This window comes from Leucopleurus acutus (assembly GCF_964270905.1).
Source record: "Leucopleurus acutus genome assembly, chromosome: 1".
NCBI classification, from domain to species: domain Eukaryota; kingdom Metazoa; phylum Chordata; class Mammalia; order Artiodactyla; family Delphinidae; genus Leucopleurus; species Leucopleurus acutus.
The window spans coordinates 92,731,308-92,748,990 of record NC_139142.1 but is presented as its reverse complement, the minus strand read 5'-3'; the positions used below and the strand labels follow the sequence as shown (position 1 = coordinate 92,748,990).

General features: G+C 37.6%; 1 protein-coding gene across 3 annotated transcripts in view; it reads left to right on the top strand.

Annotated features, from left to right (window-relative positions):
• TRPM7 (transient receptor potential cation channel subfamily M member 7) overlaps nt 1–17,683 on the top strand; it is a 143,271-nt gene that overhangs the window by 34,910 nt on the left and 90,678 nt on the right. For all 3 annotated transcript variants that reach the window (XM_082840927.1, XM_082840926.1, XM_082840925.1), the window contains exons 6-11: nt 1,977–2,101; nt 2,911–3,082; nt 11,565–11,739; nt 12,822–12,945; nt 15,661–15,733; nt 17,521–17,621. In XM_082840927.1, the coding sequence (XP_082697053.1) occupies nt 1,977–2,101; nt 2,911–3,082; nt 11,565–11,739; nt 12,822–12,945; nt 15,661–15,733; nt 17,521–17,621 (770 nt within the window). The remainder of the gene's footprint in view (nt 1–1,976; nt 2,102–2,910; nt 3,083–11,564; nt 11,740–12,821; nt 12,946–15,660; nt 15,734–17,520; nt 17,622–17,683) is intronic.

The following is a 17,683-nucleotide window of genomic DNA, read 5'->3' as shown; positions in this document are numbered from 1 at the left end:
TCCATACACCAAATCCAGCCTACTCCTTATTTTTGTAAATAAAGGTTTTTTGGAATGCAGCCACACTCATTTGTATCATACTTTTGTGCTACAAAAGCAGAGCTGAGTGGTCTGACAAAGACTGTATGCCCTGCAAAGCCTAAAATATTTACAATTTGGTCCTTTATAAGAAAGTTTGTTGACTCCCTACTGTAAAGTGAAGTGTTGTTCTTGTCTCTCTGTGACTACTGGTAAATTGAGAGAAGAATGGCAATTCATTGCCTAGACACGGGTAAGAAATAGCTTTTCAAATTAATTTTTAATGTACTATAATCTTTCATTCTAAGTCTTCCCTGTCAGATAGACAGGTTGGATATATTGAAGGCAAATTAATTTTAATATCCAAAGTAAAACATAGTTATTATTTAAATTAGCTTGGAAAAATCTAATTTGTTATCAGCAACTGTGTTTTGAACCTCATTGTGTGTCAGGCACTCTTCTGGCTGCTGAAAATATATCATTCCACAAAATAAAATATTTACCTTCGTGGAACTTATATTCTAGTGGGGAAGATGCAAACAACAAACATAACTAAATAGTGTATAATAAATTAGATGATAAGTGCTTTGGAGACACATGAAATACAGAGGAGGGATAGTGAGGGATGGTCGAGGGGACTTCATTGATAAGGTGACATTTGAGTAGAGATGTAAGGAAATGAAGTGAGCAAGATAAGAATAATGTGGGGCAGAGCATTTAAAGGAGAAGTGGCAAGTGTTGGAAGAATAGTAAGAAAGGTCCAGTGTAGCTTGACTGGAATGAGCAAGGAGTGCCAAATGATGAAATCAGAAAGTCATGGGTGAGTGGTGGTGGTGGTAGGCCTGGCGTGGGGTGGGGTGGTGAATAGCATGGGCAAGAGACAGATCATCATATAAGGCCTTGTAGGCCATCATAAGCACTATGACTTTTAATCGAATGAGAAGGGGAGATTTTAAACAGAGAGTTGACAAGAGCAAAGATCACTTGAATGATGGTTTAAAAATAGACTGTAAACAGGCAAGGCATCACTTGGAAGAACAGTGAAGGTGCTGTTTCCATAATCCATGTTAGGAATGAGATCTAATGCATTATAAAAATCAAATCGAGTGATGCACTGGTTTGCTAGGGCTGCTGTAATAAAATACCACAGACTTGGTGGCTTAAACAAAAGAAATTTATTTTCTCACATTTCTGGAGACCCAAGATCAAGATGTTAGCAGGTTTGGTTCCTCCTGAGGCATCTCCTTGACTTTCAGATGGCTCTCTTCTCCCTGTGTCCTCCTGTGGCCTTCCCCCTGTGCATGTGCATCCCTGGTGTCTCTTTTTGTGTCCAAATTTCCCCTTCTTATAAAGACACCAGTCAGATTGGATTAGGGCCCACCCTAACAGCCTCATTTTCACATGATAACCTAAAGAACCTATTTCCAAATACAGTCACATTCTGAGGTACTGGGATTAGGATTGCAACATAGGAATTTTGGAGAGGTTACAGTTCAGTCCATAACAAGTGATAATGAGAAGTTGTGTGCTCTTTTGAATTATCTTTTCTACTTTCCTCCCAGTTTTGACTCAGTTGGAAAACTTTTGTAGTTTTTTGTGAGCATGTGTGCTTTGCTTATAGTCCTGAGCCATACTCTTCTTTTTTTTAAGATGATGTTTAGAGCAGTAACAAAAACTACAGTTAACATGAGGAATCTAAGAGAGGAGACTAGGCCTAACAACATGGTAAAAGTTAGTTTTACGTGTGTTTCAGGCAGTTGTAGTGATTTGACATTGTGGGTTTTTTTTTTCTTTTTTGTCCTTATATTTTCTTTTGTAAGTTTGTCTTTTGGACCTTGTTGCCTTTTATCTAGTGTATGTAAAGAAAAATACCACCAATTGTAATGTTATTGAGCAAAGGATTCTTCTGAACACTGTAAAGACTTCCAAATAAAATGAATTAAATTTTGTATGAACAGGTGTGGCAAAACATGTTGGTGATGCCCTTAAAGAACATACTTCCAGATCATCTCGAAAGATTTGCACTATCGGAATAGCTCCGTGGGGAGTGATTGAAAACAGAAATGATCTTGTTGGGAGAGATGTAAGAGTGCTTTTTAAATTTTCTTACATTTAAACTTAGGTATAAACAAAATTAGAGCAAGAATAATGCGAAGTCAACCTAAAATATTCATGATCATACCACGACCGTTTCGAAATGCATTCATAGATACAAAAAGTAGTGTTAATACATTGTTTCTGCCTTCTTTTGTATAACTATTTCACACCGTTTCCATGTCATGCCAGTCTTTGTAATTAAATTTTTAATGGTGACATTCTATTAAGAATTAATTGTATTGTCTGTAAGAGTAGTAATCAAATACCGGTGTTTTATTCAAGTAGGTTAAAGACATATGAATTGCTTATAGATATCTTTCAAGAGATTATTAAAAAGGAATTACTGAATTATAATGATCACTTTCAAGTGCAATTAAATTTCTAACATCAATTTTAAAGATTCTACTTATGACTGGAAAAATAACTATGACATTTGATTGCTTTTATTCAGTGTCCTTTATATATTTCACTTTATTCAGTAATAACTTAATAGTTTCTTCACATTGTTTGTTTATTTGCTTGTTTGCTGCTGTTTCCTTTGCATGGGATGATGAAATATGGTATATTCTGCAATGATAGCCGAAATACAATACTGTGGTTCAACCCATTATTGAATAATCTTCAGCTGCTTAAAAGCTCATGCTTTTTGATATATTCTTTTACATTTTCTATTTGTTGCTATGCATAAATAGAATCTTACCTCCTACTTGCCTTTACAGATTATTTCAAAATTTGTTTTTACTTTATATTAAATTTAATCCTGCCCACTAACTCTCAATGTTTGCTATTGTTTAGGTGGTTGCTCCTTACCAAACATTATTGAACCCTCTGAGCAAATTGAATGTTCTGAATAATCTACATTCTCATTTCATATTGGTGGATGATGGCACTGTTGGAAAGTATGGGGCAGAAGTCAGACTGAGAAGAGAACTTGAAAAAACTATTAATCAGCAAAGAATTCATGCTAGTAAGGGAATTTATAAATTTTTTGTTGTTGAAATTATCCTGGGCTGTATTAATTGCCAGCAGCATTCTAAAAAAGGTAGACTGTTCTTTAAGTGTTCATTTCCTTATGTAGCAGGATAACATACAAAACAATCATGAATGACTGACCTTACACAAAATAAGATCTAGGAAAGGAAGTCTGAGATTAAATAGGGTACTCAGATAACAAAGCCAAAGCCACAGAGGTTCATTGGAAGCTTTGTTGCTATTGTAATCCCACTGCAGCTCAAGGAATTCAGAAATATTCTTAATGTATGACATATTCCAATACCCGACTTTGAAATTCAAGATTGAAGAGGAAAAATATACTTTATTGTGAAGTAAGAATCACCTTGCTTAAAGTTGATAACACGAGTAGGTATCACTCTTTGGTAGATAATGTCTTAAAAGTTGGTATTTTTGACACTGGTCTTCCTTTCTTTTTTTTTTTTTTTTACATCTTTATTGGAGTATAATTGCTTTACAATGGTGTGTTAGTTTCTGCTTTATAACAAAGTGAATCAGCCATACATATACATATGTTCCCAAATCTCTTCCCTCTTGCGTCTCCCTCTCTCCCACCCTCCCCATCCCACCCCTCCAGGTGGTCACAAAGCACCGAGCTGATCCCCCTGTGCCATGCGGCTGCCCCCCACCAGCTATCTACCTTACGTTTGGTAGTGTATATATGTCCATGCCTCTCTCTCGCTTTGTCACAGATTACCCTTCCCCCTCCCCATATCCTCAAGTCCATTCTCTAGTAGCTCTGTGTCTTTATTCCTGTCTTACCCCTAGGTCCTTCATGACATTTTTTTCCCCTTAAATTCCATATATATGTGTTAGCATACGGTATTTGTCTTTCTCTTTCTGACTTACTTCACTCTGTATGACACACTCTAGGTCTATCCACCTCATTACAAATAGCTCAATTTCGTTTCTTTTTATGGCTGAGTAATAATCCATTGTATATATGTGCCACATCTTCTTTATCCATTCATCCAATGATGGGCACTTAGGTTGTTTCCATCTCCTGGCTATTGTAAATAGAGCTGCAGTGAACATTTTGGTACATGACTCTTTTTGAATTATGGTTTTCTCAGGGTATATGCCCAGTAGTGGGATTGCTGGGGCATATGGTAGTTCTATTTGTAGTTTTTTAAGGAACCTCCATACTGCTCTCCATAGTGGCTGTACCAGTTGACATTCCCACCAGCAGTGCAAGAGTGTTCCCTTTTCTCCACACCCTCTCCAGCATTTATTGTTTCTAAATTTTTTGATGATGGCCATTCTGACTGGTGTGAGATGATATCTCATTGTAGTTTTGATTTGCATTTCTCTAATGATTAATGATGTTGAGCATTCTTTCATGTGTTTATTGGCTGGCAGTCTGTATATCTTCTTTGGAGAAATGTCTATTTAGGTCTTCTGCCCATTTTTGGATTGGGTTGTTTGTTTTTTTGTTATTGAGCTGCATGAGCTGCTTATAAATTTTGGAGATTAGTCCTTTGTCATTTGCTTCGTTTGCAAATATTTTCTCCCATTCTGAGGGTTGTCCTTTGGTCTTGTTTATGGTTTCCTTTGCTGTGCAAAAGCTTTGAAGTTTCATAGGTCCCATTTATTTTTGTTTTTATTTCCATTTCTCTAGGAGGTGGGTCAAAAAGGATCTTGCTGTGATTTATGTCATAGAGTGTTCTGCCTATGTTTTCTTCTAAGAGTTTGATAGTTTCTGGCCTTACTTTTAGGTCTTTAATCCATTTTGAGCTTATTTTTGTGTATGGTGTTAGGGAGTGATCTAATCTCAAACTTTTACATGTACCTGTCCAGCTTTCCCAGCACCACTTATTGAAGAGGCTGTCCTTCTCCACTGTACGTTCCTGCCTCCTCTATCAAAGATAAGGTGACCATATGTGTGTGGGTTTATCTCTGGGCTTTCTATCCTGTTCCATTGATCTATCTTTCTGTTTTTGTGCCAGTACCGTACCGTCTTGATTACTGTAGCTTTGTAGTATAGTCTGAAGTCAGGGAGCCTGATTCCTCCAGCTCCGTTTTTCATTCTCAAGATTGCTTTGGCTATTCGGGGTCTTTTGTGTTTCCATACAAATTATGAAATTTTTTGTTCTAGTTCTGTGAAAAATGCCAGTGGTAGTTTGATAGGGATTGCATTGAATCTGTAGATTGCTTTGGGTACTAGAGTCATTTTCACAATGTTGATTCTTCCAATCCAAGAACATAGTATATCTGTCCGTCTATTTGTATCATGTTTAATTTCTTTCATCGGTGTCTTATAATTTTCTGCATACAGGTCTTTTGTCTCCTTAGGTAGGTTTATTCCTAGATATTTTATTCTTTCTGTTGCAATGGTAAATGTGAGTGATTTCTTGATTTCACTTTCAGATTTTTCATCATTAGTGTATAGGAATGCAAGAGATTTCTGTGCATTAATTTTGTATCCTACTACTTTACCAAATTCATTGATTAGCTCTAGTAGTTTTCTGGTAGCATCTTTAGGATTCTCTATGTATAGTGTCCTGTCATCTGCAAACAGTGACAGCTTTACTTCTTCTTCTCTGATTTGGATTCTTTTTATTTCCTTTTCTTCTCTGATTGCTGTGGCTAAAACTTCCAAAACTATGTTGAATAAGAGCAGTGAGAGTGGGCAACCTTGTCTTGTTCCTGATCTTAGTGGAAATGGTTTCAGTTTTTCACCATTGAGGATTATGTTGGCTGTGGGTTTGTCATATATGGCCTTTATTATGTGGAGGAAAGTTCCCTCTATGCCTACTTTCTGCAGGGTTTTTATCATAAATGGGTGTTGAATTTTGTCAAAGGCTTTCTCTGCATCTATTGAGATGATCATATGGTTTTTCTCCTTCAATTTGTTAAGATGGTGTGTATCACGTTGATTGATTTGCGTATATTGAAGAATCCTCGCATTCCTGGAATAAACCCCACTCGATCATGATGTATGATCCTTTTAACGTGCTGTTGGATTCTGTTTGCTAGTATTTTGTTGAGGATTTTTACATCTATGTTCATCAGTGATATTGGCCTGTAGTTTTCTTTCTTTGTGACATCTTTGTCTGCCTTTGGTATCAGGGTGATGGTGGCCTCGGAGAATGAGTTTGGGAGTGTTCCTCCCTCTGCTATATTTTGGAAGAGTTTGAGAAGGATAGCTGTTAGCTCTTCTCTAAATGTTTGATAGAATTCGCCTGTGAAGCCATCTGGTCCTGGGCTTTTGTTTGTTGGAAGATTTTTAATCACAGTTTCAATTTCAGTGCTTGTGATTGGTCTGTTCATATTTTCTATTTCTTCCTGATTCAGTCTTGGCAGGTTGTGCATTTCTAAGAATTTGTCCATTTCTTCCAGACTGTCCATTTTATTGGCATAGAGTTGCTTGTAGTAATCTCTCATCATCTTTTGTATTTCTGCAGTGTCAGTTGTTACTTCTCCTTTTTCATTTCTAATTCTATTGATTTGAGTCTTCTCCCTTTTTTTCTTGATGAGTCTGGCTAATGGTTTATGAATTTTTTTTATCTTCTCAATGAACCAGCTTTTAGTTTTATTGATCTTTGCTATCATTTCCTTCATTTCTTTTTCATTTATTTCTGCTCTGATCTTTATGATTTCTTTCCATCTGCTAACTTTGGGTGTTCTTGTTCTTCTTTCTCTGATTGCTTTAGGTGCAAGGTTAGGTTGTTTATTCGAGATGTTTCCTGTTTCTTAAGGTAGGATTGTATTGCTATAAACTTCCCTCTTAGAACTGCTTTTGCTGCATCCCATAGATTTTGGGTTGTCATGTCTCCATTGTCATTTGTTTCTAGGTATTTTAAATTTCTCTTTGATTTCTTCAGTGATCACTTCGTTATTAAGTAGTGTATTGTTTAGCCTCCATGTGTTTGTATATTTTACAGATCTTTTCCTGGAATTGATAACTAGTCTCATAGCGTTGTGGTCGGAAAAGATACTTGATACAATTTCAATGTTCTTAAATTTACCAAGGCTTGATTTTTGACCCAAGATATGATCTATCCTGGAGAGTGTTCCATGAGCACTTGAGAAAAAGTGTATTCTGTTGTTTTTGGATAGAATGTCCTATAAATATCAATTAAGTCCATTGTGTTTAATGTATCATTTAAAGAATGTGTTTCCTTATTTATTTTCATTTTGGATGATCTGTGCATTGGTGAAAGTGGGGTGTTAAAGTTCCCTACTATGAATGTGTTACTGTCGATTTCCCCTTTTATGGCTGTTAGTATTTGCCTTATGTATTGAGGTGCTCGTATGTTGGGTGCATAAATATTTACAATTGTTATACCTTCTTCTTGGATCGATCCCTTGATCATTATGTAGTGTCCTTCTTTGTCTCTTCTGATAGTCTTTATTTTAAAGTCTATTTGGTCTGATATGGGAATTGCTACTCCAGCTTTCTTTTGGTTTCCATTTGCATGGAATATCTTTTTCCATCCTCTTACTTTCAGTCTGTATGTGTCTCTAGGTCTGAAGTGGGTCTCTTGTAGACAGCATGTAGATGGGTCTTGTATTTGTATCCATTCAGCCAATCTGTGTCTTTTGGTGGGAGCATTTAGTCCATTTACATTTAAGGTAATTATCGATATGTATGTTCCTATTCCCATTTTCTTAATTGTTTTGGGTTCGTTATTGTAGGTCTTTTCCTTCTCTTGTGTTTCTTGCCTAGAGAAGTTCCTTTAGCATTTGTTGTAAAGCTGGTTTGGTGGTGCTGAACTCTCTCAGCTTTTGCTTGTCTGTAAAGGTTTTAATTTCTCCATCAAATCTGAATGAGATCCTTGCTGAGTAGAGTATTCTTGGTTGCAGGTTTTTCTCCTTCATCACTTTAAATATGTCCTGCCACTCCCTTCTGGCTTGCAGAGTTTCTGCTGAAAGATCAGCTGTTAACCTTATGGGGATTCCCTTGTGTGTTATTTGTTGTTTTTCCCTTGCTGCTTTTAATATGTTTTCTTTGTGTTTATTTTTGACAGTTTGATTAATATGTGTCTTGGCGTGTTTCTCCTTGGATTTATCCTGTATGGGACTCTCTGTGCTTCCTGGACTTGATTAACTATTTCCTTTCCCATGTTTCGGAAGTTTTCAGCTATAATCTCTTCAAATATTTTCTCAGTCCCTTTCTTTTTCTCTTCTTCTTCTGGGACCCCTATAATTTGAATGTTGGTGCGTTTAATGTTGTCCCAGAGGTTCTGAGATTGTGCTCAATTCTTTTCATTCTTTTTTCTTTATTCTGCTCTGCACTAGTTACTTCCACTATTTTATTTTCCAGGTCACTTATCCGTTCTTCTGCCTCAGTTATTCTGCTATTGATCCCATCTAGAGTATTTTTCATTTCATTTACTGTGTTGTTCATTGCTGTTTGTTTCATCTTTAGTTCTTCTAGGTCCTTGTTAAATGTTTCTTGCATTTTGTCTATTTCCAAGATTTTGGATCATCTTTACTATCATTATTCTGAATGCTTTTTCAGGTAGACTGCCTATTTCCTCTTCATTTGTTAGGTCTGGTGGGTTTTTATCTTGTCCCTTCATCTGTGGTGTGTTTTTCTGTCTTCTCCTTTTGCTTATCTTACTGTGTTTGGGGTCTCCTTTTTGTAGGCTGCAGGTTCGTAGTTCCCGTTGTTTTTGGTGTCTGTCCCCAGTGGCTAGGGTTGGTTCAGTGGCTTGTGTAGGGTTCCTTGTGGAGGGGACTAGTGTCTGTGTTCTGGTGGGTGAGGCTGGTCTTGTCTTTCTGGTGGGCAGGTCCATGTCTGGTGGTGTGTTTTGGTGTGTCTGTGGACTTATTATGATTTTAGGTAGCCTCTCTGCTAATGGGTGGGGTTGTGTTCCTGTCTTGCTAGTTGTTTGTCATAGGGTGTCCCGCACTGTAGATTGCTGGTCATTGAGTGAAGCTGGGTGTTGGTGTTGAGATGGAGATCTTTGGGAGATTTTCGCCGTTTGATATTATGTGTAGCTGGGAGGTCTCTTGTTGACCAGTGTCTTGAAGTTGGCTCTCCCACCTCAGAGGCACAGCACTGACTCCTGGCTGCAGCACCAAGAGCCTTTCATCCAGAGCCTTTCATCCACATGGCTCAGAATAAAAGGGGGAAAAAGTGGAAAGAAAGAATTAGAAGAAAGAAAGAAAGAAAGAAAAGAAAGGAAGGAAGGAAGGAAGGAAAGAAGGGAGGGAAGAAGGAAGGAAGGAGGGATCGAGGGAAGGAAGGAGAAAAGAACGAAAGAAGATAAAGTAAGATAAAATATAATAAAGTTATTAAAACAAAAAATATTAAGAAAAAATTAAAGAAGAAAAAAAACGGACGGATAGAACCCTAGGACAAATGATGGAAGCAAAGCTATACAGACAAAGTCTCACACAGAAGCATACACATACACACTGACAAAAAGTGGAAAAGGGGAAAAAATCATAAATCTTGCTCTCAAAGTCCACCTCCTCAATTTGGGATGATTCGTTGTCTATTCATGTATTCCATAGATGCAGGGTACGTCACGTTGATTGTGGAGCTTTAATCCACTGCTTCTGAGGCTTCTGGGAGAGATTTCCCTTTCTCTTCTTTGTTCTCACAGCTCCCGGGGCTCTGCTTTGGATTTGGCCCCGCCTCTGCGTGTAGGTCTGTTCTTCGCTCAGACAGGACGGGGTTAAAAGAGCAGCTGCTTCAGGGAGTTTGGCTCACTCAGCCCGGGGGTGGGGGGGGTGGGGGGAGGGGCACGGAGTGCGGGGGTGGGGGGGGTAGCTTGTGGCAGAGGCCGGCGTTACGTTTCACTAGACTGAGGTGCACTGTGCGTTCTCCCGGGGAAGTTGTCCCTGGATCCTGGGACCCTGGCAGTGGTGCGCTGCACAGGCTCCCTGGAAGGGGGTGTGTGGTTAGTGACCTGTGCTCGCACACACAGCCTTCTAGGTGGCGGCAGCAGCAGCCTTAGCATCTCTTGCCAGTCTCTGGGGTCCGCGCTGTTAGCTGCGGCTCGTGCCCGTTCTCTGGAGCTCCTTTAAGCAGCGCTCTTAATCCCCTGTCCTTGCGCACCAGGAAACAAAGAGGGAAGAAAAAGTCTCTTGCCTCTTCGGCAGGTCCAGACTTTTCCCCGGACTCCCTCCCGGCTAGCCGTGGTGCACTAACCCCCTGCAGGCTGTGTTCTAGCCGCCAGCTCCAGTCCTCTCCCTGTGCTCCGACTGAAGCCTGAGCCTCAGCTCCCAGCCCCACCCGCCCTGGCCGTTGAGCAGACAAGCCTCTCGGGCTGGTGAGTGCCGGTCGGCACTGATCCTTTGCGGGAATCTCCCCACTTTGCCCTCCGCACCCCTGTTGCTGTGCTTTCCTCCGTGGCCCTGAAGCTTTCCCCCTCCATCACCCGCAGTCTCCGCCCGCGAAGGGGCTTCCTAGTGTGTGGAAACCTTTCCTCCTTCACAGCTCCCTCCCACTGGTGCAGGTCCCGTCCCTATCCTTTTGTCTCTGTTTATTTTTTCTTTTGCCCTACCCAGGTACGTGGGGAGTTTCTTGCCTTTTGGGAGGTTTGAGGTCTTCTGCCAGCGTTCAGTAGGTGTTCTGTAGGAGTTGTGCCATGTGTAGATGTATTTCTGGTGTATCTGTGGGGAGGAAGGTGATCGCTGCACCTTACTCTTCCGCCATCTTCCCCTGGTCTTCTGGTCTTCCTGTCTGACCATGGTCAAACTTTCTGGCTCAACATCTGGGTTTTTATTTCCAAAAAAAATTTTTTATAATTTTAGGAGACCAAGGAGGTGAGCTCTATGACAAAGTGAAATAGAAATACAAACTTATAGAACAGTATTTTCAGATTATGATGGAGTCATAGCATTTCCTAAAAATTAGGGGAATATCTTATTATCCTTCATACCCCACTAGGGAATGCCTATATTTTGGATTCGTTCACTGCAGTACAAGTTATTGTAAAACAAAAATTGGTATTCACTAAATTTTTTGTTACTCTTAATAGAGGTCTTGGATTTTTTTGATCTGTTTTGTCTATGTAATCCTGATTCTGTTAATTTCTATATTAATGTCTCAATGCATTTGGAATCAACAATAGACATTTTAAAAGTGATTAAAGACAAATACATATGAGAAGTTCAACTCATAAAGTATTAAAAAACTGAAAACCAAATTGGTGTTTTAATTTCTTGTCGAGTTAAAGTTAGTGAAATATACAAAATAATTATTGCTTTTTAGTGAATATATAAATTATAGCATGTGCCTCATTATATATTGGATTTTCTAATTTTGTTATTTAGAACAGACTTAAAGTCAGTGCAAAAGTAATTTATTCAGTATTTAATTTATTTATATCAGACTGTATATCATGTTGAGTACGTAAAATTAAGTCAACACAGTCTTATAAGAAATTATATTTTGGCATTTTATTTTTGATTGAGTGAAAACTAAGATTAAATTACTGAATTTTGCCTAATATCATAATTAATCTTTTACCTTTTTTAAGGAATTGGTCAAGGTGTTCCTGTGGTGGCACTTATATTTGAGGGTGGGCCAAACGTTATCCTCACAGTTTTAGAATACCTTCAGGAAAGTCCTCCTGTTCCAGTCGTCGTATGTGAAGGAACAGGCAGGGCTGCAGATCTACTAGCATATATTCATAAACAGACAGAAGAAGGAGGGTAAGTGTATGATTACAACATATTTTTAATAATTTTATGTAAAGAAGCTGTGGTTTTTAGAATATTAGATTCATTTCAGTGTTTTAATAATATGAAAATACCTTCTTAAGTCTTGAGGAAATAGCCTGTCTGATACATTATTGGAATGAATTAAAATATAAGTCTTTGTAGTGGACAGTTTTCAAAGACCTGTTAAATAGACAGAGGCATGTATCTTTTGACGCAACAGTTCCATTTCTGATAATTGTTCCTACAAATGTACTTGCACACATGTGAAATAACATATATAAAGTTACTCAATACAGTGTGGTTTGTAACAGTAAAAGATTGGAACAAAATAGAACATTTATATCAAGGGGACTAGATAAATAACTTAAGGTACCTCTGCACAACAGAGTAGTTTGTAGTTACATAAGGTATCTGTATATTAGATTTGGAAAGATTACCAAAATATATATGTAAAAAAAGGAAAATGTACAGTAACATGTAGATTTTGGCACCTTTTATGAAGGAAAAAAGACAAGGAGATAATTGTATGTATTGAAAGAGATCCTCAAACATTATACAAAGTAATAGTGTTTCTTGAAAGCAGTTGAGTTGCAATGGCTGATGGAAGACAGTGGGAAAGACACTTTCACTATGAATTTTCACAGTTTTATATTTTATACTATATTTTTGAGCATGTAAATATATTCCGTATTGAGAAAAAGAAATAAAAGCGCAAATGTGCTGATATTTAACACATTTTGTTAAAATACTGCTTTTTACACCATATTATCTTAAAATTATCTTTATACAATATCTTACATGATAAGATACTGTATAACTGATAACATTAACACATGCCTTATAAAAAAAATTAGAAATAATTCAAAGAGAAAAATCACTCCATTCCATTTTCCACCCTTATGACTTATAGTAGGAGTCTAAAATGAAGGAGAAAATTTCACTCAGGGTCAAGTATTTAATATTAATACAGTATCTTTAAATGTCTTGCCTGGATCCACTAGGACTTGATATTAGATTCTGCAAATAATGGAATTTGAAATCAGTGGATTGAGTTATGTTTCCTCTTACTTTAGGAATCTTCATGATGCAGCAGAGCCTGATATTATTTCAACCATCAAAAAAACATTTAACTTTGGCCAGAGTGAAGCAGTTCATTTATTTCAAACACTGATGGAATGTATGAAAAGAAAGGAGCTCGTAAGTACATTTCACAGAATAAGCCTTTTTTTTTTTTAATATAAATTTATTTTGGCTGCATTGGGTCTCCATTGCTGTGCGCGGGCTTTCTCTAGCTGCAGCGAGTGGAGGCTACTCTTTGTTGTGGTGAGTGGGCTTCTCATGTGGTGGCTTCTCTTGTTGCGGAGCACGGGCTCTACGCACATGGGCTTCAGTAGCTGTGGCACGTGGGCTCAGTAGTTGTGGCACACGGGCCCTAGAGCACAGGCTCAGTAGTTGTGGCGCACAGGCTTAGTTGCTCTGCAGCATGTGGGATATTCCCGGACCAGGACTTGAACCTGTGTCCCCGTGCATTGGTAGGTGGATTCTTAACCACTGCGCCACCTGGGAGGCCTAGAATAAGCCTTTTTATTTCATTCAAATACATTCTAAATTGGATAAATGCTTTTTTATTTTCTTAATTTTTATTTATTTTTTTAATTTTTTGTGGTACACGGGCCTCCCACTGCCGCGGCCTCCCCCGTTGTGAAGCACAGGCTCCGGACGCGCAGGCTCAGCTGCCATGGCTCACAGGCCCAGCCGCTCCGCAGCATGTGGAATCTTCCCAGACCGGGGCACGAACCCGCGTCCCCTGCATCGGCAGGCGGACTCTCAGCCGCTGTGCCACCAGGGAAGCCCTGGATAAATGCTTTTTAATTAATTAATTAATTTTTGGCTGCTCCCCATGGCTTATGGTATCTTAGTTCCCTAACCAGGGATTGAACCCAGGCCCTCTGCAGTGAAAGCATGGAGTCCTAACCACTGGACCTCCAGAGAATTCCCAATTGGAGAAATACTTTTTTAAAAACTTTGGATTTAAAATTTTAAAATCTTTTCTAACCATGTAAAGATGTCATTTATAATTTTGTTCAAGCTAAGAGATAGCATAGAAGGATTATAGGTTTTTTTTTTAATTAATTTATTTTATTTATTTATTTACTTTGGCTGGGTTGGGTCTCTGTTGCTGCGCGCGGGCTCTCTCTAGTTGCTGTGAGCGGGGGCTGCTCTTCGTTGTGGTGTGCGGGCTTCTCATTGTGGTGGCTTCTCTTGTTGTGGAGCAGGGGCTCTAGGTGCACGGGCTTCCGTAGTTGTGGCACGTGGGCTCAGTAGTTGTGGCTCATGGGCTCTAGAGCACAGGCTCAATAGTTGTGGCGCATGGGCTTAGTTGCTCTGCAGCATGTGGGATCCTCCCGGACCAGGGATTGAACCCGTGTCCCCTGCATTTGCAGGCGGATTCTCAACCACTGTGCCACCAGGGAAGCCCCTAGAATATAGTTTTTATATGGTGTGGAGACATGTATTACACTTCTATTTTTGGAAAAGTTTCATAACTAAGCCTCAGTAGATTATGTTCAGGATCAAGGAAGAACTCTAAAGAGTTATTATTGGCTTCTCTAAAATATATTTGGAGGAAAAAACCCTATTTTCCTCTGAGTGAGTGCTCAAATTAAAGATCAGTGCTGCTTCACTATTGATGCTATGTGTAAAACAGATAACTAATGAGAACCTGCTGTATAGTATAGCACAGGGAGCTCTACTCAGTGCTCTGTGGTGACCTAAATGAGAAGGAAATCCCAAAAGAGAGGGGATATATGTATACGTATAGCTGTTTCACTTTGCTGTACAGTATAAACTAACACAATATTGTAAAGCAATTATACTCCAATAAAAAAAAATAGAGACCAGTGTTGCTTAATTTCAGTCATCTAGACATGGGCTTAAGTTTACAGAGACAAAAAATTTTAACAGTTCTCTAAGTAGGTGGATGATAACATGGTTTGATCTGCTGTTTTCTTTCATGCATTTCCTTTTTGTATACTGTGAAATGAAGTTAGTTGAAAAATTCGTATTGGGGTTATAACAATAGACTTTTATTTTATGAAAAGGTTATTAAATGAAAACCTCTCTCTAATGGTATTATGTTTCAAATAATTTTAAATAAATTTCCAGTAAAAGGATTCAACAAAACACTTCTCATTCAAGAACACATATATTTACTTGAACTGAGTAAGTGTCCACTCTGCAGAAGAAACAGCAGGATTTACTCAGATTAGTAATCTATAGCCTTAGCTCATAAATTGTTTATTCTAGTAATGGACATAAAATATATAAAAAATTAATATAATATGAAACCAAACATTTTGAATATACTTGAATTTTATTTTTTTAAAATTTATTATTTATTTTTAGCTGCGTTGGGTCTTCGTTGCTGCACGTGGGCTTTTTCTAGTTGCAGCGAGTGGGGGCTACTCTTCGTTGCAGTGTGTGGGCTTCTCATTGCAGTGGCTTCTCTTGTTGCGGAACACAGGCTCTAGGCGCGCGGGCTTCAGTAGTTGTGGCACGTGGGCTCAGTAATTGTGGCACACGGGCTCTAGAGTGCAGGCTCAATAGTTGTGGCGCCCAGGCTTAGTTGCTCCGCGGCATGTGGGATCTTCCTGGACAAGGAATCAAACTCATGTCCCCTGCATTGGCAGGTGGATTCTTAACCACTGTGCCACCTGGGAAGTTCCTACTTGAATTTTATTTGGTAAATGATACAAATTCTTTAATTTTCTGTGTTTTGATTGTAATGAAATTATTCCTGACTCAAAAAAACTATATCTGCCAAGTAGTTTGCAGTTACTTTGCGATTTATATGCCTTATGTCTTAGCTTATAAAATATAAAGGCATAATATTATGAATTGATCTTTAAATAGATTACTGTTTTCCACATTGGATCAGAGGAACATCAAGATATAGATGTAGCAATACTTACTGCACTGCTTAAAGGTAAGACTTAAAATTTGTTAGGTCTTTCATTTATGGTGTTTTTATATAAGTTAGGATTTTTTAATTTGACTAAATGTTTGAGAACTGAATTTTTCAATAGTTTTTCTTTGAAAAAGACACAGTGTTCACTTTCTTTGACAAATTTGCTTTTGTTTTTAATCTTATAACTTTTTAAAAAGTTCATACCAGGATTTATGCCATTAGACCTATTTAATTATCCTGTTAAGAATGTATCAAACATGTCACATTTTTAATTGGCTGAAAAATAAGTGTTTAAAAGTAATAGAGTATTAGTTAATAGAAATTAAGGATAGCATTCTTAAATGTGCTATTTTCATTAGGGAGGAAAATTTGGAAAGAAAACTAATGGTATCTTCTAGGACTAAGGGGTTAATGCACACGCAGTTGAATTGTTTTCCTCTTATTATCTTTCCAAAGACATCTAACTGATAAGACAAACAATACTGTAGTGAAAAATCTTTTCAAAAATTAGAAATTAAAATGTTGTTCTGTCCGAGTACCTGAAAGTCCAATATGCAGTGAGGTGGCAGAAGCAGAGCAAGAGGGCACTATCTTATCATTCACAAGAATTTCCCAAATATTAGACTACAATGAATTGCCAATAGATCAGACATTTGCAAAATACTATAATAAAATATAACATATTTACATCATCTGAGAATAAGAGATCATAAGTAATAGGAAGCCTAGAAACCATAAAGGGCAAGATCAATAAATGCGATTGCATAAAAATAAAAAATAAAAAGAGAGCACCTAATATTTGCTGTGTACTTTCTGTGTACTAGCTACTGTGCTTTAGTGGTTTATGTTGTTTACCCTTGTGACAGCCCTAAGGGGAAGATTTCCTATTATTTTCCTCATTTTATAGATGAGAAAACTAAGAACAGGAATGTGGAAGGATCACAAAAAGGTGTTGTAAATTAGTAATAAAAAGATGAATACCTCATGGAAAAATGAGTCAAAATTTAAGTAAAAGATTTTAGCAGAATACAAATACTTGGGGGAAGTGTGGAAATGATGGAAAGATGTTATAATTTAAAAAAAAACATAAATTAAAAAAAAAAAGTTTTTTATCCTCCTACTGGGTATTTGTATACTCCTGCTGGATGGTATAACCTTTCTGTAATATATTTTGGCAGTGTATCCAAAGCTTTAACTTATATACCCTTCTACACAGCAGTTTGGCTTCTACGGATTCATCCTGTTAAATATGTGCACAAAGATACACTCACCAGAAAATTCAAAATAACGTGAAATGTCCACTAGTTAGAATATTTGTTGAATAAATTTTAGTTCACCTTTAAAAGGTATTTATATATATATAAGGTACATCTGTATGTACTGTTATTGAAAACTAAATATGATACATAAAGCAGGCTGAGTATTTTGTATAGTATGACCTGCTTTTGCATAAACAATTAAAAGTATATGTATGAACTTATACATGCACAGAAAACACCTGTAAGGATATTTTTCATAATATTAATAGTCAATACTATCGCTGTGATAGAAACAGATCATCTTTCTTTTCTATTCATTCTTGAGCATTCTGAATTGTTTGCGATGGATGAGGCTGTGTCTTTTCTATAGTTGGAAAATAAAAGTCCTCAACCCTGGGGTAACCTTATCTTTCTGAGGCAGGCTACCTCTGAATAGTGACTGACACCAGCTGTGTAATTAAAGGGGGAGGAGGGGAATTCATAAGTGTTCATATTTTATGGAGATAAATTAATTGAACTTGTCGACTGTTTTCTTTATTTGATTAGGCACTAATGCATCTGCATTTGACCAGCTCATCCTTACATTGGCATGGGATAGAGTTGACATTGCCAAAAATCATGTATTTGTTTATGGACAGCAGTGGCTGGTATGTAAATAATCTATATAAACAGTATAATTTAATTAAGCTAAGTTAATATCAAAGTATTT